This window comes from Rhinoraja longicauda, chromosome 3 (genome assembly GCF_053455715.1).
Source record: "Rhinoraja longicauda isolate Sanriku21f chromosome 3, sRhiLon1.1, whole genome shotgun sequence".
NCBI classification, from domain to species: domain Eukaryota; kingdom Metazoa; phylum Chordata; class Chondrichthyes; order Rajiformes; family Arhynchobatidae; genus Rhinoraja; species Rhinoraja longicauda.
In genome coordinates, this window is record NC_135955.1 from 15,826,301 (window position 1) to 15,850,428 (window position 24,128).

At 41.7% G+C, this 24,128-nt stretch overlaps 1 protein-coding gene across 2 annotated transcripts in view; it reads right to left on the bottom strand.

Annotated features, from left to right (window-relative positions):
• Positions 1 to 24,128, bottom strand: part of galnt7 (UDP-N-acetyl-alpha-D-galactosamine: polypeptide N-acetylgalactosaminyltransferase 7) — an 87,400-nt gene that overhangs the window by 54,767 nt on the left and 8,505 nt on the right. For both annotated transcript variants that reach the window (XM_078396862.1, XM_078396863.1), the window contains exon 2: positions 4,016 to 4,461. In XM_078396862.1, the coding sequence (XP_078252988.1) occupies positions 4,016 to 4,461 (446 nt within the window). The remainder of the gene's footprint in view (positions 1 to 4,015; positions 4,462 to 24,128) is intronic.

The following is a 24,128-nucleotide window of genomic DNA, read 5'->3' on the forward strand; positions in this document are numbered from 1 at the left end:
CTCAGTGGGCCAAAGGGCCTGTTTCCATTCTGTATCTCTAAACTCGTGCCTTAATTCCTTATCTCCCAAGTCATCCTTTTACCCTTTTACTCTTAATATACAAGAGTACAACATTTACATATCTGCTGTGCAGCTACAAATAAGAATTTAATCGTTCCGTTTAGGGACAAATGACAATAAAACACTATTGAGTCTTGAGTCTCTTCAATATACCTGTGGAACCTCTTTTCCTTTACTTTGGCTGCCTGATCCATTTTATACTCCCCCCCCCCCCTCCCCCGCTCATTTGCCTTCTTGAGTATACTCCTACATTTCTTGTATGGCAAGGCAATACAATTACAACATTTAAAGGCAACTGGACAGTGGTCAGAAAAGCAGATGGGGATTTGGGTCTAATGCAGGCAAATGGGATCAGTACAGACAGGATGGTGTGTTGGCAGTGTCCTGCTTTTGTGCGGTACATTTCCATGACTACAAAATTTCTGTCTTACCAACTCCTCGACATCATTCTGCAGCCAAAGATCATATTCATTGTTGTCAATAACAGCACCAAATTGCATGTCATATACAAAGTTTGTTAATTATTCCTCCTGCATTCACATCCAGACCATTAAACTAAGGCTTTCAGTATACCACTCCTCACACGCTTCCACCTGTGAAAACAACCCAAAAGCACCACCTTTCGCTTTCTATCACCAAACCAATTTTGAATGCAATTTGTCAAATGATCCCAATGGACTCTTGCCCTTTGGGCCAATTCCCCCATGAGGGACCTTGTCAAAGGCCTTAGTGTTCCTGTAGGCTACATCAACATCATTACCCATATCGGCATTCTAGTTACCTATTTGAAAAGTTAAATCCAATTAGTCAAATGGGGTCATCCCTGAAAACCACACTCACCATCTTCAATGAGTTGCACACCCCAACCACACTTCAAATGGAGATTAATTCTGTCCCTCAGAATTTTTTTCCAATAGCGACTTCACCATTTGTAGTGATAAACGAACCACATTTGCTGGAATAAAGGTGCCATATTTGCTATTCACCATTAATCTGTCACGTCTTCTGTTTTCAGGGAGCATATACAAATTTCAATCAGGACTCCACCAATCTCTCCCTTTGCTTCCTATATTAGACAGAAATACATTACATTGGGCCCGAGGAAGTAATCAATTTTTACGCCTGCGAAAACATCTGAATCCTCCTCCTTTTCAATGGTAATTTGTTCTGCAACTCTCCCTCACTGAATCCATCAACTATACCATACCCCCTCCAAATGTACAGCTCTTCGCTCACTTTGCAACAATCCCGACATTATTATCAAACCTGCCGACAAGGGAGGTGCCCTGGTAGACTGGCGGTCTGATCTCTACTGGGCCGAGGCCAGGCGCTAGGTCTCGGACACCTCCTCCTATCTACCCCTGGACCATGACTCCACAGATGAGCACCAGGCCATTATCATAAGAAAATAACTGCAGATGCTGGTACAAATCGAAGGTATTTATTCACAAAATGCTGGAGTAACCCGAAACGTCACCCATTCCTTCTCTCCCGAGATGCTGCCTGACCTGCTGAGTTACTCCAGCATTTTGTGAATAAATACCAGGCCATTATCTATAGCTACCACAGCTTTCAACTATAATGTCTTTATCCAGAGTTAATACAGTGGAAAAGTACTAATTTAATATCTCACCTACCATTTCTTTCTCCACATACAGCCTGCCCCTGGTTCCTAATGTGCTCCGCTCTTTACCAGGTTACCCTTTTGTACTTAATATACTTATAGAATGCTTTTAATTGTTGTTAATCTTGCTGGCCAGTGTTAGATCATACCTTCTCCCACCTAGGCTTGAGCAACAGAGTTCATTCCTTAAATGGATTTTGGAGAGATGGATGTTTTAGAAATGTCAAACAGGTTGTTTACTCGTCACTGTGAATTGTACCAGTTCTTTACACATGTAACTAAAATTTCCCAGCTACTGTGGTGATATTTGAATGCTTGTGTCTGAATTGTCAGTTGATACATTACTTTTTCATCCAATAATAACATAATCACCATGCCACCACTCCCTTTTGAGCAGGGTGTGTTTGCTTTCTCCATGGTACAAGCTTCGATTAGGAAACACATTATATATTCTCTGTTTGCATATGTTACCTGCACTTTGCCCTTTTTGCTACCTGAATAGATTTCGACATGCGTTGTAGGAAAATAAAATTATATTTTCATTGCTTCTTTTATCAGTTGTGGGTATTCTGCAACAACAGGTGGCTAGTACAAAGAAATAGGACCAGGATTAACGACAGAGTAAAAAAAAAAATCAATGTCTCAGCCTCCACATATTGCCATGGTAGAGAATACCTCAGGGTGCAATGACCCTGCCAGAAATAAATTCAATCACATTGCAATCTTAAAAGGCAATCCGTGATTCTGAAACCATGCCTCTCGTTCTAGATTCCACGAAGAATGTAAATATTTTTTCACTGTTGATCCTTTCAAACCTCCTCAGTATTCTTTATCGGCTTCATCCTTCTCCTCCCATTCTTCAAAACTCAAATGAATCCAGACCAAAGATAGGCACAGAGTGCTGGAGAATCTCCCGACAAAAAGAATGGCTGACGTTTCGGGCCGGGACCAAGACCCAAAACATCACCCTTCCTTTTTCTCCAGAGGTGCTGCCTGACATGCTGAGTTACTCCAGCACTTTGCGTCTATCTTCAGGATATACCAACATCTGCACCTCCTTTTTACACATGAATTCAGACCAAAACTGCTCAATCTTTCCTCATTTGATAATTCTCAGTCTGGGAAAAACATACTTGCTTAAATAAGGACATCGAAACTGTGCACACAGTTGTAGCAAGAATCACTTACCATTGTATTCTGTCACAATCCACCCACAGGCTAATTCCTGAGATATAGGTTAGCTTTTAAGTAAATACGATTCAGATTTATTCACAAAACACCACTGATGCTGAACATTTCAAATAAAACAGTAAATGTTGGAAGAGGGAAATACTCGGAAAGTCAGACAGTATCTGTGAAAGGTGCTATAGTTATTTTGTCCAGTTTCACGTGGATATCAACAGAGATTCAGATCTGCACATTTTGGATCCACCATGGTCAAAGATCTCTTCAATTATTTTTTTTATTTCTCTAATCATTGCTCTCATCTCATTGTGCTACATACTTAATGCCACAGAGTTCTACAGCACCGAATCAGGCCTGTCAGCCCAACTTGTCCATGCCAACCAAGGTGTCTTAGTGAACTAGTCCCATTTGCCTACACTTGGCCCATATCCCTGGAATCCTCCCATGTCCAAAGGTCTTTTAATCGTGTTAATTGTACCTGCATCTGCTACTAAAACTGAAGTGAAGCAGTACTTTTCTGGGTTATTCTCTATCATCGCAAGGCCCAGAAATGATACGATTCAAACCTAGAATAGAAATATTAAGTTTAAAACTAAAGGCTGTCAATTGCTGAACTTTTTTGTAAATAAAAGCAGCGTACGCATTCTGTGCAGTGACAAGGGGCTAAAGAAATATGTCTGCACTTGAATTCTAACAATCCAACTATAATCGTTACTCTTTTTGTCCATTCAGTAGCAAGCAACAACTAAAGGCATCTTGTGACACACAAGACTGACTTGGTAATAGTATTTAAAAAAAAGCTGCACAGATCCAATATTTAATGCACCCCGAGTTAGCTAACCATTGTTTGTTCAGTAAGGCAGAATGACAAAGAACGTCCCTATTCCTGATCGTAATCTAACAAACACCACTGCAAACTTAGGTACTGGTTGGGAACAAAGTGTCTTCAATGTGTAATGTTCCCAATCATTAACAGCGCCCTAACTTGAATATGATTATTTAGCACCACAGTAAAGAGTTTGCATTACCCGTGGAATTGCAACTGAACTTAAAGAGTGAGATGCAACAGAAAGATGACTGCAGTGGAAAGACTTGCAATTCAATATACTGCCGTGGAATAAAACTTTAAATTCATTTCTCACTTACTCTTCATGTCTCAGATCATTGATCGATCGATCCAGTGATATTTGATCGCTGGCCACCATATTGAAACCAAACTCCTTGATGCTTGATTGCACAACATCTTTATATTCAGCACCCAGTACCAAAGGCTTTGCTTCTTCTCCGGGACCATTGGCTACACCCGGTGGTTCAGGCTGTTTGGTCTCAAAGTTCCCCAACACACCATTTCTCAACACGGGATCGGGGTAAGGAAATTTCTGTGGTTTGAAAGTAAGATACTGTTTCTGTATTGCATTCTGTTGGTTATTGTCAGCAGCACCCTGCTGGGGTACATTTTTATTTTTTAGTCGAATTGACTCTAGGTCCACTTCCACTCCTTCAACTTGAGGCCAAGGGACAACGGGTTGAAATTTGTTATTCACAACAGGTCCATTAATGGGAATATTTGGCTTGTTGACATCTCTTCCTGGCTAAAAAGGTAAGCAGATAACAAAAATATTAGTGATAAAAAAATTCAAAAAACTAATATGAACAGTGGTCATAACCTTATGCTGTGGCCCCCATGACCTTTGAATCTACGTTAATCAGTCACTGATCTCGTCATATCTCTTATTTGCTAATGTTTGCTTCCTGAAATTTGTAGGGTTGGAAACTTAAGTGCTTCTCCAAGCAATACAGTATCACTGAAAGATTAAGCCTAAATTGAACACCAGCAGGTGATGGGACACTCATTTAAACTGTATATACATTCCACAAAAAGTTTTGTAATGCCGATTTATGTGATCTGTCAAGGCAAAATGTTAAGGCTTTCATAAAATCCATATAGACAATAGACAATAGGTGCTGGAGTAGGCCATTCAGTCCTTTGAGCCAGCACTGCCATTCACCGTGATCATGGTTGATCACCCACAATCAGTACCCCGTCCCTGCCTTCTCCCCATATCCCTTGACTCCGCTATCATTACGAGCTTTACCTAACTTTTGAAAGCATCCAGGGAATTGGCCTGCACTGCCTTCTGACACTTCCACAGCTTCACAACTCTCTCAGTGAAAAGGTTTTTCCTCATCTCCATTCTAAATGGCCTACCCCTTATTCTTAAACTGTGGCCCCTGATTTGGGACTCCCCCAACACCGGGAACATGTTTCCTGCCTCTAGCGTGTCCAATCCCTTAATAATCTTATATGTTTCAATAAGATCCCCTCATCCTTCTAAATTCCAGAGTACACAAGCCCAGTCGCTCCAGTCTTTCAACATACGACAGTCCCGCCATTCCAGGAATTAACCTAGTGAACCTATGCTGCACTCCCTCAATAGTTAGAATGTCCTTCCTCAAATTTGGAGACCAAAACTGCACACAATACGCTAGGTGTGGTCTCACTAGGGCCCTGTACAACTGCAGAAGGACCTCTTTGCTCCTGTACTCAACTCCTCTTGTTATGAAGGCCAACATTCCATTGGCTTTCTTCACTGCCTGCTCTATCTGCATGCTTACTTTCAGTGACCGATGAACTAGGACACCCAGATCTCGTTCTACTTTGCCTTTTCCTAACTTGACACCATTCAGATAATAGTCTGCCTTCCTGTTCTTACCACCAAACTGGATAACCTCACATTTATCCACATGAAACTGCATCTGCCCACTCACACAACCTGTCCAAGTCACCCTTCATCCTCCTCACCCTTCACACTGCCACCCAGCTTTGTGTCATCTGCAAATTTGCTATTTTGCATTTGAGAACTCCTACGTCGAGACTATTGAATTCCTAGTGTTTTGAGATATCAGATCATTCACATTTTGTTTAAAAGAAGGGATTCTACATGGAAAACCTATGTATCTCAGGAGGTATCTCTCACTACAGGTAAATTAACACCATCACCTTCAGTAGACCAGCATGGCCTTTGACCATCTTAGGAACAGAATGTTTAAAGTTCGGGACCTCTTACCCTGATTAAAGCTCATGGTTGACCAAATGACAATGATGTTTGCCTCCTTGTGTGCTTCTGAGATGTACAGGGCCCTCCATACTGTTTGGGACGAAGACCCATAATTTATTTATTTGCCTCTGTACTCCACATTTTGAGACCATTCAGATTTGAGATTTGAGATTTTGAGATTCCACATTTTGAGATTTGTAAATAGAAAAAAATCACATGTGGTTAAAGTGCACATTGTCAGATTTTATTAAAGGCCATTTTTATACATTTTGGTTTCACCATGTAGAAATTACAGCTGTGCTTATACATAGTCCCCCCATTTCACCCAGAAGCTGGTGATGTCCATGAATCACAGACTTCAAGCAGTTATTGCATGCAAAGGATATGCAACAAAATACTAAACATTGACTACTTTCATTTAGCTGACATTGCTGTGTCCCAAACATTTTGGTGCCCTGAAATGGGGGGACTATGTATAAACACTGCTGTAATTTCTACATGGTGAAACCAAAATGTATAAAAATGGCCTTTATTAAAATGTGACAATGTGCACTTTAACCACATGTGATTTTTTTTCTATTACAAATCTCAAAATGTGGAGGACAGAGGCAAATAAATAAATGATGGGTCTTTGTCCCAAACATTATGGAGGGCACTGTACCTGCGGAAAAAGACCAATCGTCCACATCAAACATCAAGGCAGGTCCTAAGGTCCAAACCTTATGGAGGGCACTGTAAATTACAATGTCCGGTTAGGTACTGTAATTAGGTGCAGCTTTAAGTTTGCTTGCATGCATGGTTGAGGCTTCTTTGTTTCCATGTCGTGACTGAGTTATGAGCTCACATCACCTGCAGTAATGCTGTTTGTTAATTTTCATGGGAGAGTAATAAATGATATTAACCTGCAGTAGATGTGTTACAGATCAAATAGCACCAAGTCAAGAGGTCATTCTGGCCCTTCCAGCAATAGCAAATTCAGATGCCTGTGCTTTCTATGCACTTCTTTTTCTCTTGATTCTTGCATCAAATTACTATTGACCTTTACAGTTTGTGCAGCAAAATGCTTAATCCACTACTACAAGACTTGGGAATTACTATGTAAATTTAAGCACAAACTTATTTTCAATCAGTCTGAAGAAGGGTCTCGACCCGATCCTTCTCTCCAGAGATGCTGCCTGTCCCACTGAGTTACTCCAGCATTTTGTGTCTACCTTCAACTTATTTTCAATTATTGACATTCTTTATCCATGCAAATAATATTATATTACACTTAAAATCTGGAGCCCAAAACAAAACATTTAAAATACTAGAAGTTGGTATGTAGGCACAAAGAACTGCAGATGCTGGTTTACAAAAAAAACACACAAAGTGCTGGAGAAACTTAGTGAGTCAAGCGGCATCTCTGGAGAACATGGATAGGTGATATTTTGTGGTTGGGGGTGGGAGTGGGGGAGAAGCTGGATGAGAGGAAGGGCAGGACAAAGCCTGGCAAGTGATAGGCGGACACAAAATGCTGGAGTAACTCAGCGGGTCAGACAGCATCTCTGGAGACAAGGAATAGGTGACGTTTCAGGTCGAGACCCTCAGTCTCGACCCGAAACATCACCTATTCCATTTCTCCAGCGATGCTGTCTGACCTGCCGAGTTGCTCCAGAATTTTGTGTCTATCTTCGGTATAAACCAGCATCTGTACTTCCTTCCAACACAAGTGATAGGTGGATACAGGAGAGGGGGGTTTTGATAGGGAGATGGTTGGAGAAAGGCCAGAGATTTAAAGGCAATAGTTGTGAGATAAGGATCATATTATGGCATGACCTTGCCTTTGAATCAGTTGGTTGTGAATTCAAATCCCAGAGGCTTGAGCAAGTAATGCAAGTTTTGCAGCACGGTGTACATGACATTGAATCAAAGCCTCTTAGAAATATCAGCTAAACGTGATAGATCTAATAGAGCTTGTGTGAGAGATTATCCACAATTCCTGACCAACATTTATCCCTCAAGCAACTTGCAAAAACAGATTATAAAGCCTTTTATTTCAGGGCTGCCCACAAAACCTTATTTAGGCTCCTGTTGCTCCTATTATATCACAATGATCATACTTCATAACTGTATAACTGGTTGCTTGTGAATCTTCTGTGGTTATGAAAGGCATTATACAAACTTACTACATCATGTGGCCATCTGGAAGAAAATCTGCTACTTCAGTGCTTATTTAAATCTTTTTTGTTAATTCTCAAATCCGTCAATGCTGCAAATAAATGTTGTGTTCTTCCATTTTTCCCTTGTAATTCACAACCCGAGTATTTTATAGAACAGCAAAAGACTTATCGTTTGTAATACAATGAACTTGACACCGAGGTCTTTATCTACGCACAACCATTTTCCTCAAATGACTTGGGTGGCCCAGTGGCGCAGTGTAAGAGGTGCTGCATCACAGCGCCAGGGACCCGGGTTCCATCCTGACTACGGGTGCTGTCTGTACTGAGTTTGTCCGTTCTTCCCGTAACCGTGTGGGTTTTCTCCAGGGGCTCTGGTTTCCTCCCATATTCCAAAGATGTCCAGGTTTGTAGGCAAATTGTTTTCGGTATAATTGTTACATTGTCCCCGGAGGGCAGGATAGTGTTAGTGTTCAGAGTAATCGCTGGTCAGTGCGGACTCAGTGTGCTGAAGGGCCTGTTTCTGCGCTGTATCTTTAAAGTCAAAAGACTATTGGCAGTGCTGGTGAATTTCAGCATTGATATTGGACCTTGTCGACAGGTGCTGTGATGCTTAGTGCATGGCTTACTTTCACATTCATCGCACTGAAGGAATCAACAATGAGTAAATTTGGATGGCTTTCAGTACCAAACAGCAGTTGTGTATGGAGTACAAGAGTTAAGTATAAGAGTCAGAAAGTCATGATGCAGTTCTCATTTGGAGTATTGAGTGCAGTTCTGGTTGCCCCAGTCCAGGGAGGACATGGAGGCGTTGGAGAGGGCGCAGAAGAGGTTTACCAGAACACTGCTAGTTTAGGTGGTATTAGCTACAAGAAGAGGTTGGACAAACTTGGATTCTTTTCTCTAGAATGTCAGAGGTTGAGGGGAAACCAGATAGAAGTATATAAAATGATGAGAGGCATATTTAGGGTAGACAGTCAAAACTTTTTTCCAGGATGAGAGGGCGGAGCTTTAAGATGAGAGGTGCAAAGTTTAAAGATATGTGGGGCAAGTCTTGTTTTAACACAGAGGGTAATGGGTGCCTGGAACCCGGTGCCAGGGATGTTGGTGGAGGAAGATACGATAGTGGCATTTAAGAGACTTTTAGATAGGCACTTGGAAGTGCAGGGAATAGAGGGATATGGATCATGTGCAGTCAGATGACATTAGCTTATCTTAGGTATTACAAAATGCTGGAGTAACTCAGCAGGTCAGGCAGCATCTCTGGAGAGAAGGAATGGGTGACATTTCGGGTCGAGACGTCGGAAATGAAATAAGAAAGTGGAAACTTTCCGCCAAATTCGGAAGGGTTGGGTGGTCTGCAACAGAAGTACTTCTCTGTCATGTTTTCATACTCAAGCAGGGATTTCACCTCCCCACTTCTCAATGCAGAAACACAAACAATTTACACTACAAGTGATTAATTGTTTATGTCTCCAAATAGAGGTAAGTATCATGGGTGGCACATTTGGGCAGTACAGTGGCACAGCGGTAGAGTTGTTGCCTTATAGCGCCAGGGACCCGGGTTCGATCCCAATTACGGGTGCTGCCTGTACAGTTTGCACATTCTCCCAGTGACCGTGGCTCCGGTTTCCTCCCACATCCCAAAGACGCGAGGCTTGTAGGTTAATTGGCCTCTGTAAAGTGTCCCTTGAGTGTAGGATAGAACTGCTGTATGGGTGACCATTGATTGGTGTGCACTCGGTGGGCCGAAGGGCTGGTTTCCATGCGGTATCTCTAAATGAAACTAAACTACCATCATTGCTCTCTCTGCAAATTCCTCCAAATCTATCCAAACCATTGTCAGCATCCACTGCAAGGTCCACATGCCCAACATTAAGGGTCTAATCACTGTCCACATGCTCCGGTGGGCGGACCATACGGTGCATACCTGACACAAGACCCTCAAAATATGGATTCTTCCCCAAGCTCCATTCTGGCAATATACAGGAGGACCGAGAAAACACTTCAAGGATACCTTAACATTTCCTTGGAGAAAAATGTAACCTCAAGGACCCCTGGGATTCTCTTGCACAGGACTACCCAAAATGGCAAAGAAACAGGCAGGAAGGTGCCAAACATTTCCAAACCCTCAGATGGGAGCAAACGGAGGCCAAACACAAACATCAAAAGGACCATACAACAAGCCAAATGATCCACTGATCCCTTCACGTTTCACTGTAGTATGGTCATCAGACTCATTTGTAATCTGAGAACCCAGGGAACCGTTGTGGAAGCAGGTCACCTCAACCCCAAAAGATTGTTTAATTAGAAGGAGAAGGAATAGATAGATGGCTGTTGGTATTTGATGGTACAAAATAAATCACTATTTTCTCATTTGTTTGAGCTATGCATTGAGTTTTGTGAATCTGTTGATACTCTTTTGATACCCCGCATCTGACAAAACTATTATAGTTTGCTTATTTCCAAACTGAAAAGGGTTTTATTCATTTTGTCTCTTACATGGTTGCATTCTATTCCCAACACAAATGTTTCTTAAAATGACCAATTCTTTAAATCCTCCCACCTGGCCAAAATCACAAAGCATCCTAAATACATTGCAGTGCACACACAGGTGGATGACACAATGGCGCAGCAGTAGTCGCTGCCTTACAGTGCCAGAAACCCAGGTTCAATCCTGACAACACTGTACGAAGTTTGCACATTTTCCCTGTGACCACGTGGGTTTTCTCCGGGTGCTCGGGTTTCTTCCACATTCCAAAGACGTCTGGGTTTGTAGGTTAATTGTCTTCTGTGAATTGTCTCTAGAGTGTAGGGTAGAACTAGTGTACCGGGTGATTGTTGGTTGGCATGGACTCAGAGGGCCGAAGGACCTGGTTCCACATAGTATCTCTAAACTAAACTAAAGTGCATGCTCACACACACACTCACACAATTCAGTGTTAACACAATAAAGTAATACAATTCTAACATGGAAAATAGAGCAATGTTTCGCCCACACGCATTTATGTAAAGACTAAATAAGTTACATAAAATTTTTCAGAATTGGCAATATCGCATTTATGATGAAAGGGGTTGGAATCAATCACTCAAATCCTAATCAAGCTATTTTCTTAGCACCCTTCAGTCCCGGCAAAAAGCGACAAGACAGCTTCACACATTCTGCCATGACCTTTTACTTTCATTTGTAAAATTCAATTTACTGCCAGGTTACACTTTGGTTTTCTATCCCACAAAGTATTTAATCTTATTACCATTCTCTTGTAGATGGCCATTCATTATACATCAAGTAATCTTGAACAATATAAAATATGTTACAAGGCATTATCAAGCAATAAATCTTAAAAGTATACTGTAAAAGATTAAACACCACAAAAGGACAGGAAACTACAGGAAAACTGCAATGAAATAATCTTACACGTTATTAAGAAAAGCTTACTGAAGTTGCTTTACCCAGATGCTTAATTAACCAGCTGTATGCACTTGCTACAGTATTAAACAGCTGTTGTTAAAGACGGCATTTCCATCCACTACCAACACTGGAAGACAGTGTTTATCTTGGTGTGAATTTTGGCAAGGAATGTTTTTGACACGCCTTCAATTCCTTTGAAAGATTAAGAGTTTGTTCACACCACCTTAGCTTGAGGAGAATTAAGTTATTTTCTTGTGTGACACTACATGGCCAGTTAAAGATTGGCACCTTGGAGAGGAGGGATTTCAATATTTCAACAAAATAATACATGTGGGCTTCTTTATTTTACTCATTCAGAAGAATGAATGTTGGTGACAAGGCCAGCATACATTGCCCAACCCTAATTACCCTTGTAAAGGCGGTGCTGAGGCACCTCCACAAATACCTGTCATCCTTCTGTTGAATGTGCTTCCTCTGTACAGGGAGTTACAGAAGCCAGATACAACAATGGACTGACACAAAATACTGGAGTAACTCAGCATCTCTGGGGGAAAAGGATAAGTGACGTTTCGCGTCGTGATCCTTCTTCCCAAGGTCTTAAGGGAATAAAGGGTCCTAACCTGCAATGTCACCTATCCATTTTCACCCAGAGATGCTGCCTGACCTGCTGAGTTACTCTAGCACTTTGTGTCTATCTTTGGTATAAACCAGCATTTGCGATTCTCTGATTCTACATCTCAAATACAACAATGGTGAAAGAACAGAAATATACTACCTTTTCAGAATGGTGTGGTATGGAGAAGAGTGAGGTAAACACAAACAGCCCTTGTCCCTGATGGTAGAACTAATGGGTTTGTAAAATGCTGCTTAAGTAATCTGTGCAACTGTTGTGTATTTTGTTGATGGTGGAAAGGCTTTGGGGAAATGAACCTCTAATCTACTATCATAGCCAAAATACCTGGATCAACCAAAAGTACTGGAGATGGTACGATAAGGTCAATCAGTTTCTTCTAAAAGATATGAGAAAAGATAGAACAGGATACTGAAGGGCAACTTTTTCACGCAAAGGGTGGTAGATATATGGTATGCGTTGCTCTAGAGAAAAGGAACTGGTGACATTTCGGGCCGGTCTCGACTGAGTTACTCCAGCTTTTTGTGTCTATCTAAGATTTAAAAGACATTTGGACAGGTACATGGATAGGAAAGGTTTAGATGGTTATGGGCTAAACTTGGACGTGGGACTAGCATAGATGGGTCATCTTGGTCGACATGGACAAGTTGGGCTGAAGAGCTGTATGACTATGACAGTTGGCTGAGTTACATATGGCTTTGCAGGATATGTTGGCCAGCTGACTGTCCATTTTTTTTGCTACCAACTCTGACTATTCTTACCAAATCTTCAACAAGTCTCAAGTGACATCCCTTGAGAAAATAGGAATTGTGTAAAATTTAAACACAATGCACACGACGAGACTGGCAATGGTCCTGATTGCCCTCATAGAAATATGGAAATACAATGCTTATGAGTAGGATCTAATGAATGGGAAGTGCTGCGATAATTAATGTCAACACTTCTGCAGACATTGCATGGTGTTTTCACAGTGACTGATAGCAGTTGCTGATGTACTTTATGCAACATGAAACAGGGGACATTGAGTAATAGTCCACGAGGGAAAAGCCAGATTTGACTCATTAGCAATCTGAAGGACAAGCTGTGGCTTTGGAGAAGATCACAAAGCATTAAAAGATACAAGGAAGTTGCAGAATTATTATATACAAAGGGGCTACTGTGAGCGTATTAAGTGATAAAAAAATATCATTGCCCCGATCTCAGTCTACATACTTATTACTAACAGTACCTCAATTGCTCGAATATCAGGCAGAAATTCCGGAACCTCATCACTATCCAGGCAAAACAATTTTTTCTGTCCTCACCAATTACCTTAAATCTGAATCCCTTTGTTTTGAATCTCTGCAAAGAAAAATAACAAATTCCCATTTCCCTTATCTAGGCTTAATCTTGCATATCTTGATCAAATCTCCTCCATTCCATATAAAACAATCCCAGCATCGTTAATCCGTCTATACTCTCACAAGTGAAAGGAGCAGAATTAGGCCATTCAGCACATCGTCTACTCTGCCATTCAATCATGGCAGATCTATCTCTCCCTCTTAACCAAAGATAATAGAGCAGAGCAAGAAAGACCACTCGACCTTAAAAACCGTAGTATGTCATGGCACCATTTTTGTAGGCAGAAACTTGCAGAAAGATTTTAAAAGAAAAATAACAAAAATCTGTAAATTGATAGATGAGATATATTCTGCATTTTTATGGTATCATCACATAGTGCTCCCCCAAAACACTGACTACACGACGAGAAGCATAGCGAACGGCGGGTTTTGACTACTAAAATGGTAGACGTTACGCTCCTTTGCGTACTACACTTCAGTATAGGCGATTTTGACGGAGTGGTTCATCTTGCTCCTCTAGTATCTTTGCTCTTAACCCCATTTGCCTGCCTTCTCCCCAGAACCCCTGACACCTGTACTGATCAAGAATCTATCTATCTCTGCCTTAAAAATATCCATTGATGACCACCGTCTGACTAAAGAAATTCCTCCTCATCTTCTTCCAAAAGGAACGTCCTTTAATTCTGAGGCTATGGCAGATAGTCCTAGACTCTTCCACTAATGGAAAAACCCTCTCCACATCCACCCTAACTAAGCCTTTCACTATTCGGTATGTTTCAATGAGGTCCCCTTCCAGCGAGCACAGGCCCAGTGTCATTGAAATCTCCTTATATTATAACCTTATAACTAACAGAGCTCTCCAGTAATGCTGTAATGCAAGTATAGGTCCACCACCGATTTTTCGGCACCCTTGGTTCTAGCACCTTTCACGATTATCCATTTTGCCGGACCAACAGAGGTCACAGCCTCCGAGAACAGTACCGGAACACTCTTCCAAGGCAGCCGAGGGGCCGAGATACCAGCATGCAGAGTTGGCCCCGGAAGTCGGCTATGGAAAAGGTTCTGCTGGCTCTGGCAAGGCCGGAATTCCAGAGCTCTGCCTGCAGGGAGCAAATTCGACCCGCCAATCGGCCGCGGAAGGTGGCTATGGGAACGGATCTGCCGGTTACGGCTGGGCCGGAATTCCAGACCCTGGCCGCAGGGATCAAATTTGGCCCGCTGATTGGCCACGGAAGTCCCGATGAGTTTGAGATTGGCCGCCCCACTTGGGCTATGCGCCACATTTTCAATGGGAACTTCCGAAGGGGGGGATTTCAAATGCACTCTCTTAATTCTATCTGGATTAAAGGAGGTGCTGGAAAATCGGTGGTGGACCTGTACTGAAAATTAATTATGCCTAAACTGGAGCCGGAGTAATAGCTTTTACGTACACATTAACCTAGATAATAGATCACATGGCATTGATTGTTCTGTTATCAAGATTCTGCTGCTCGAATGTGGTGGAAATGCATACTCAACCATTACAGCACATGTGGTACCCACCATATTGGTATGGTTTAACTTAAACTGATATACAGTTGAAATGCACATTAGCCAATCTGTTTGTGCAAAAAAGGGCCTTATCCCTTCAAGGCGTGTGTTTACTAATGGCATCAGTCTTCTTCTTAAGCAATCTCTTGAGATTACGGATGACTTACTTCTACTCTAGTTTTGTGGGTTCTGGAGTAGACTCTACGGAAGATGGGTCTCGACCCGAAACGTTACCCATTCCTTCTCTTCAGAGATGCTGCCTGTCCCGCTGAGTTACTCCAGCATTTTGTTTCGATTTAAACCAGCATCTGAAGTTCTTTCCCACACATTTGGAAAATATGGATAGGCAACGATGCATGTTCTCCAGAGATGCTGCCTGATCGCTGAGTTACTCCGGCATTTTGCGTCTTTTTTTTTTGTTGCTTTAAAATTGGGCTTTTGTATGTTCCCAACAAGGACTAGAGGCTCTCAGCACCATCCTATAAGCATGTCCACCACTTTAAACAGTCCTGGGCAGGAGACTCCCAGGAGTCATTGAGGATAGCTTCTTTGTTGAGGTTTCTTTTATCGGCCTGTTTATGTTGATCTCAACCCGAAGACAGAGCTCAGAACAAAGTGTCCGTTTCAGGAGTCTACAGGACAACTAAGTCTGACTAGGCCTCAATGCTGAGGTGTGGGAGTGGATTTCCGACATTGGAGTGCTTATCCTGTCGAAAGACGAGATCAGCGTTGGAGGTATCTCCTCACCTATAGATAGTCCAAATCTCAGCAGCAGAAATGAATGGCCTATGCCTAATAGATCACGAGTTCCATGCTAGATTTTAGATTTTGATCTTCAAACACACTGTCGCTCAATTAACCAAATATTCTGCCGGTGCATTAAAGACAATGGTCATCCTGCTGAGTGGTGGTGCCCCAAATAAATGAAATGGTACACGGATCCTGGTCAGGTTGTAGACCTTTAGTGTTGGAGGGTGATTTTTTTAAAAAACTGGGATTTGTGGTGGGATTTAAATTTGCTTCCCTAGATCAATAGTTCATATCTCTACGGACCATACAAACAAATTAACCAGGACAGCACAGTGGCGCAGCGATAGAGCTGCTGCCCCACAGCTCCAAAGATCCAGGTTCGATCCTGACCGGGTGCTGTTTGTGTGGAGTTTGCACGTTCTTCCTGTGACCATGTGAGTTTCTTCCATGTGCTCTGGTTTCCTCCCACATTCCAAAGACAAGCCTTGCTCATTGAAAACCCTTGAACTATCTTTAATCGGACTTTACCTTACACTATATTTTATTCCCTTTATCTGTACGCTGTGCACAGCTGTGGACGGTAATCATGTATAGTCTTCCAGCTGACCGGACAGCACACAACAAAAGCTTTTCACTGTACCTCGGTACACGTGACAATAAACTAAATTAAATAACTTTTACCATAAAAAAGTTCTCTTTCAGAGAATAGAAAGAGTATGGGGTATCGAATCCATATAAAATATTCCACAACAATGTTTCAAACAATGAAGTTCTATTGGCCAGAATTACCAAAAATAGATTTTCTGGTCATTACCATAGTGGTTTTTGAGAGGCTACAGCGAGTACAAATTGCCCTTTAGTATCTGTGAAGTGGCTCTAAATTGCTTTGGGCAGCCTGCAGGGGCTAAAGATGCTAGAAATTCAATGAAACCGGGAACTGAGGTAAATAGCTCCATAAGGTCAGGAGACTAAATTGTGTAAATAGACATACTGGGCAAGAAATTGATACAGAAGGCCCTTATGAATTATATTAAAATATGGACTGTACAAGTTATTTAAAAAAACCATTATAGATGTGTAAAAATTAATATTCTATCCATATTCAAGTTTTATAGCTGCTGATGGCATGTTTATTGCTGCCAAGTCTTCGTAGGGTGTTTTATGATCAAAAATTGAGAAAAAAAGCATTACAAAAATCATAGTACAGGGAGTCTAAAAACATTTTTATGAAAAGAGGATCTAGTTACTTATACAGGTTCAAAAGAAGAAATGACTGAGAAGTTATTACAAGGCTGAGCAGCCTGTTTGGATGTCAAATTCAGGTGGGTTATAAACAACTTCAAATGTATCCCTCAAGCATATCTTCTGATTTATTTTCTATTCATTGCATTCCAACTTTTGGGTTGTAATATGTACTGACGTACAGCTCCAAGGCGGTTGATGACATATTGTTGGAAAATCACCTTTCCGTCCAAATGGCAAATTCACAGCGTGTTTACAACAGTAAATATTAATGGTAAGCTTCTCAATGAATGTGCTCAGCAGCTGTTGTTAGTAGTAGCAAAAGATTTAGTCGGGAGGGCTAGGTTGATAACTAATTATGTGTGAGAGCAACTCATTGAAGCACAGTATTCCAGAACTTCGAGAGTCCTTGTTGCTTCCAATCCCTTACGTTAGAGAGTGGATGCTCTAGTTATATAGCATGGAAACATTTCCCTTTAACCTAACTTGTCCATGCTGATCTAGTCCAATTTGTCTGCATTTGTCCCAAATCCCTCAAAACCTTTCCTATTCATATACCCGTCCAATTTTAATGTTTAAATGTTGTTATTGTACCTTCTTCAACAATTTTCTCTGGCAGATCATTCTATATATCGACCAGCATTTGTGCAAAATATTTTCATCTTAGGGGGTAAAATTAAATATTTTCTCCCTATTAAATCTTTTCTACCTGACCGTAAACCTATACCCTCTAGTTCTTGATTCCCCCACCATTAAAAGACTATGTGCATTCACCATATCTATGCCCCTCATGAATTTATACACCTCTGCAAGATCACCCCTCAGTCTCGTACATTTCAAGGAATAAAGTCCCAACCTGCCTAATCTCCCCTTTCCTTGAATCCTGGTAACATCCTCTGAAATCTTCTCTGCACTCATTCCAGCTCAATAGCATTTTTCCTGTAGCAGGGCAAATGCTGGAATTTATAATAATGTTATAACAGAACATCTCAAAATAAATAATAGGACTGTGTAAAGCAAAGACTTATGAAAGGAAAATCAAGGGTCAAAAGTGCTTTATTTACAGAACAATGAAATTCAATGAAAATCATGTTCGATTAATCTGCTGGAATTCTTTAAGGTTGTTACTAATGGAGTAGATACGAGGTAACAAGTGCATCTGAATTTCCTTAAGATGTTCAAGAAGGATGATCAATGAGATAAGAGAACATGGAATTGTGGATAGCATTAAGACATTGGGTGGCATGGTGGCGCAGCAGTAGAGTTGCGGCCTTAAAGCGCCAGATACCCGGGTTCGATTCGGACCATGGGTGCTGTCTGCACAGTTTGTATGTTCTTCCTGTGACCGTGTGCGTTTCCTCCGGATACTCCAGTTTCCTCCCACACTCCAAAGACATACAGGTTTGGAGATGAATTGGCTTTGGTAAAAATTTTAAATTGTCAAGGATAGTGCTAGTATACTGGATGATCATTGGTTAGCGTTGCATTAGTGGGCCGAAGGGCCTGTTTCCAAGCTGTCCCTCTAAAGTCCAAAAGTACAGCTTTTACTAGTTACCATGCCTTCAGAAAATACATCGTGGTGACAAAGTAACAGGTCGTCATGCTGCTACCAATGACGTCTACATCCCCTGAAAGTTTTTAAAAAAGAAAAACGGGGCAAAACAGTGGCACAGCGGTAGATTTGCTGCCTTACAGCTCTCGAGACCCGGGTTCAATCCTAACTACAGGTGCTGTCTGTATGGAGTTTGTATGTTCTCCTTGTGATCACGTGGGTTTTCTTCAGATGCTCTGGTTTCCGTCCACACTCCAAAGTCATATAGCTTTGTAGGTTAATTGGCTTTGGTAAAGAATGTAAATCGTCCTTTGTGTGTAGGACAGTGCTAGTGGACGGGATTGGCTAGTCAGCACGGACTCGGTGGGCCGAAGATCCTGTTTCTGCGCTGCATCTCCAAACTAAACATGGAGCATTGCTATTAGATAGAAAGCAAAGAATGGGAATAAACGGATTATTCCGAGGTTGGCAAGTAGTAATTGATACAGGGATCAGAGCATAGGCTCCAGCTTTTCAGTCTGGATCAATAATTCAGCTGAGTGAACCAAATATATTTCCAAATTTGATGACAATACTAAACTAAGTGCGTCTGTGACAACAAAGGAGGGTGTAAAGATGCCGGAGATATGGACTAGCTGACTGGGCATGAACGTAGCAGATGGAATATAATATGGGACATAGATCAGTTTGTCCATTTCAGTGTATGTAATAAAAACGTAGAATATTGTCAAATGGTGAGAGATATGCAGATACCTTAAGGGAAAACGACATGTTAGCCTTTAATGAAAGGATCTAAATGTAGCAGTGGGATATCTTATTGCAAGTTCATAGGGCCATTGGTGAAATAGCACTTGGAATATAGTAGGTAGGAACTGCAGATGCAGGTTTATACCGAAGGCAGACACAAAATGCTGGAGTAACTCAGTGGCTCAGACAATATGTATAAGAAAATAACTGCAGATGCTGGTACAAATCGAAGGTGTTTATTCACAAAATGCTGGAGTAACTCAGCAGGTCAGGCAGCATCTCGGGAGAGAAGGAATGGGTGACGTTTGGGGTCGAGACCCTTCTTCAGACTGATGTCAGGGGGGCGGGACAAAGGGCTGATGTCAGGGGGGGCGGGACAAAGAAATATCTCAGAAAATATCTCTGGAGAAAAGGAATAGATGGCATTTTGAGTCGTAAACCTTGTCTGAAGAAACGTCATCTATTCCTTTTCTCCAGAGATGCTGCCTGAACCTCTGAGTTACTCCAGCATTTTGTGTCTATTTGGAAAACAATAGTGTGTGTACGGTCTTGGTCTCCTCGCCTTAAAATAAATGTATCTCCTATTGAGAATTCAAATATTCACTAGCTTGGCTCATCATATGTTTCAATTGTATCAGCCTCTAACAGCTTTTCTGACAGCTTTTTCCAGATATTCATCACCCTGTGTGGTAAAATTTATCCCTCAGATCTCCCTTAAACTTTTCCCCCTCTCACCTTAAGGCTGTGCCCTAGGAAGATTGTAGAACTGAAGCAAATTACTAAGATAGGGAGTGGTGAGGCCATTAGTGATTTGAGCACAAGGATGAGACTTCATGTAATTGGAATTGGGATACGTGTAGTTCAGTGAGCACACTAGTTTTGGGTCAAATGACTGAACTCAGGATTACTGAATGTGCTTTGACACTTTTTGCAATATATACAGAAGGATACTGACACCTTTGCATCCACTCCCTTCACATTTGTGGCAATTTACAGAGATCAGTTATCCTACCAACCCGCACATCTTTGGGATGTGGGAGGAAGCTGGAGCACTCGGAAGAAACTCACACGGTCACAGGGAGAACATGCAAATTCTACACAAAAACACTTGAGGTCAAGATCGAACCCAGGTGTCTGCTCTACCAACTGTGCCGTCCTTACAGTATATACTCACAATCTATCACATTGCTGCCTTTGCACTTCTTTGAGATTGCACTTTCTGTTTAGCTGTAACACTATATTCTGCACAGTTTATTTTCTCTTTTGCACTGATGTAATTTGCCTGGGTAGTACGCAAAAGTTTTTCACCATTTGGTACAGGTGACAATAATAAACCAACAACAATACAGAGAACCAAAATGAAACATAACCTGAAGATTTGTTTCAGAATAGTAGATGACTGAAGTATTTTATAAAATGTTCACAAAGCCATCAGGTCCTGGGAATAGGTTACTCTTTCTTGCCATTCTTTTTTTTATATAGGTGTCTGTTCCTTGCTAATGTTATAGTTTGTTCTAGTTGGATCAATTATTAGATTTTCCTGGAATAGTCATGGTTCGCCTTTATTAAAGATTGACAAAGTAATGTGAACTGCGAAGAGGATGTTAGGAGGTTGCAGGGTGACCTGGACAGGTTGAATGAGAGGGAAAATGCGTGGCAGATGCAGTATAATATAGATAAATGTGAGGTTATCCACTTTGGCGGTAAAAACAAGGAGGCAGATTATTATCTCAATGGTGTTAGGTTAGGTAAGGGGAAGTGCAGCGAGACCCGGGTGTCCTTGTACACCAGTCACTGAAAGTTGGCGTGCGGGTACAGCAGGCGGTGAAGAAAGCTAATGGCATGTTGGCCTTCATAACGAGAGGATTTCAGTATAGGAGTAAAGAGGTTCTTCTGCAGTTGTATAGGGCCCTGGTAAGACCACATCTGCCTGTTATGGATTTGAGAAATTATGTAGACATTGTACATGCATACATGCCATCAGGCACTCTTTGAGATAGCAGCGAAGCAAAATGAAAATCACTGATACAATGGGCAGCTAATGACCATGGAATTAACTGCTCGGAGCAGATGCCCATTTACGTGAATTTGCAAAGTGGAGGGGTTTCCAATTTTAAACCAAATTGCACACACCAAAATACATGCAATGTAAATGGTGTAAAATGAACTCATGCAGAACCCATAAGATTTTGATATTTCAATGGTCTAATTTATACAAGTACTCATTATAAAGAATCCATTTAATATTTTCTGCTTTTTAGAATGCTGTCAAAAAACATTTTAAACATAGTATTTGGAAGACATACTATGTCTACTTTAATAAACAATTCAACAAAAATTCTAGGTGCTGGAATGATTAGAAAAATGCAACTGCAGTGAAAGGAAGGGTTCTGATGAAGAAAACTTGCATTCAAACAGAACCTTCATACATTCAATCATCACTGACACAGAAAAAGGAAACATTTAAAAAGCAACAAATAAAATCAGCATCAATCACCTGATCAGAAATCAGGAGAGGGAATCAGAGTGAACATTTCAGGTTGATAATCTTTCATCAGAATAGTTTGTAAAAGGTCACCGACTTAAAACATGAGAGGCCTTGTCTCTATCTAGCGCTCCACATATGCTACCCGACCTGCTGAATAGTTCCAGCATTTCCCATTTCAATCATTTGCAGTCTCTTGCTTTTTGATTTCAGATAGATTTGTCCTTTCTCCAAAAGGCAAAATTTTCAAATTAAATTATGCTCTTGTTTATGGTCTGTAAGTACCTTAGTGATAGCTTGAGAACAATAAAGTTAAATAGAAAAGAATGACAATAAAATTTGTGTACAGATAGGACATAAAAGGTTGTGATCAACAGTGTGTATCTACATTAAAATATAAATACATATACTGTACATATACACACACACTATAGAATGCCCATACCCATCATGGAGATCTTCTGGTGCCATACTTATATAAAACAGTACATCTGATTTCTACTAAAGACATAACTAAGGACTTGGCAAATAGCAAGTTGCTGCCTTACAGCACTAGAGAGCTAGGTTCAATCCTGACTACAGGTGCTGTCTGTACGGAGTTTGTACGTTCTCCCTGTGACCACATGGGTTTTCTCCAGGTGCTCCAGTTTGCTCCCACACTCCAAAGATGTACAGGTTTGTAGGTTAATTGGCTTCTGTAAATTGTTCCTGGTGTGTGTAGGACAGTGTATGGGGTGATCGCTGGTCGATGTGGACTCGGTGGTCGATCGCTGGTCGACGTGGACTCGGTGGGCCAAAGGGCTTGTTCCCACACGGTATCTCTAAAGTCTAACTTAAAGGCAATGCAGTTGGGGTGGCACAGTGGTGCAGTTGGTAGAGATGCTGATTCACAGTGCCAGCGTCCTGCGTTTGATCTTGACCTCAGGTGCTGTGTGTGGAGATTACACATTCTCCGTGACTGCATGGGTTTCCTCCGGGTGCTCCGGTTTCCTAGCACATTAGGCATACATGTTTGTAGGTTAATTGGCTTCTCAACAATGCCCCTAATGTGTTGGGAATGGGATAACATAACCCTAGTGTGACAGGCTAAACAAAGTTTGGCGTGGATTCAGAGCACCCTTGGGCCTGTTTCAATGTTATATCTCTAAACTAAACTAAATGCATTTTTAAAAGGAAAGTAGGCAGTCAATGAAGAGACTCTGAAGGACAAAGATGAGCGTGAGTAACGTTTAAAGTGCATAATTGCTCAGAACTGTAAATTTACTAACAATCACCACTGACAAACAATTCTTTCAATTCTTTCAATTCCTGACCCAATCAATTGGTGGTTGGGAGAGGGCAACTTCTGCACCATCCACCAGAAACCGCGCAATTTAAAACGATATACATTCATATAGATACAATGTGTGTAGGAAAGAACTGCAGATGCTGGTTTAAATCAAAGATAGACACAAAATGCTGGAGTAACTCAGTGGGACAGGCAGCATCTCTGGAGAGAAGGAATGGATGACGTTTTGGGTCGAGACCCTTCTTCAGACTGATGTCAGGGGAGTGGGCGATACAGAGATAAAATGTAGTCGGAGACAGTAAGACTTGTCGGAGAACTGGGAAGGGGGAGGGGATGGAGAGAGAGGGAAAGCAAGGGATACTTGAATTTAGAGGTCAATGTTCATACCGCTGGGGTGTAAGCTACCCAAACGAAATATGAGGTGTTGTTCCTCCAATTTGCGCTGGGCCTCACTCTGACAATGGAGGAGGCCCAGAACAGAAAGGTCAGATTGGGAATGGGAGGGGGAGTTAAAGCATTGAGCAACCGGGAGATCAGGTTGGTTTAGGGGGACTGAGCGGAGGTGTTCAGCGAAACGATCGCCGAGCCTGCGCTTGGTCTCGCCGATATATAGGAGTCTCAACATGGAACAGCGGATACAGTAGATGAGGAAGTGCAAGTGAACCTCTGCCTCACTTGAAAAGACAATCGGGGTCCTTGGACAGTCGAGAGGAGGTATAGGGACATGTCCCTGCAACTACAGGAGATGCAACACAAGTACCCGGGGAGGGGGTGGTTTGGCTGGGAAGGGATGAGTTGACCAGGGAAATTGCGGAGGGAACGGTCTCTGCGGAAAGGGGTGGAGATAGGAAGATCTACTAGCTCCATCTTCCCATCTGTACTACTAGCCACATCTTCCCATCCCTACTAGTTTAGTTTAGTTTAGAGTTACAGCATGGAAACAGGCCCTTTGGCCCACCGGGTCCGCGCCGACCAGCGATTCCCGCACATTAACACTATCCTATACTTACTAGGGACATTTTTTTACATTTACCTAGCCAATTAACCTACAAACCTGTACGTTTTTG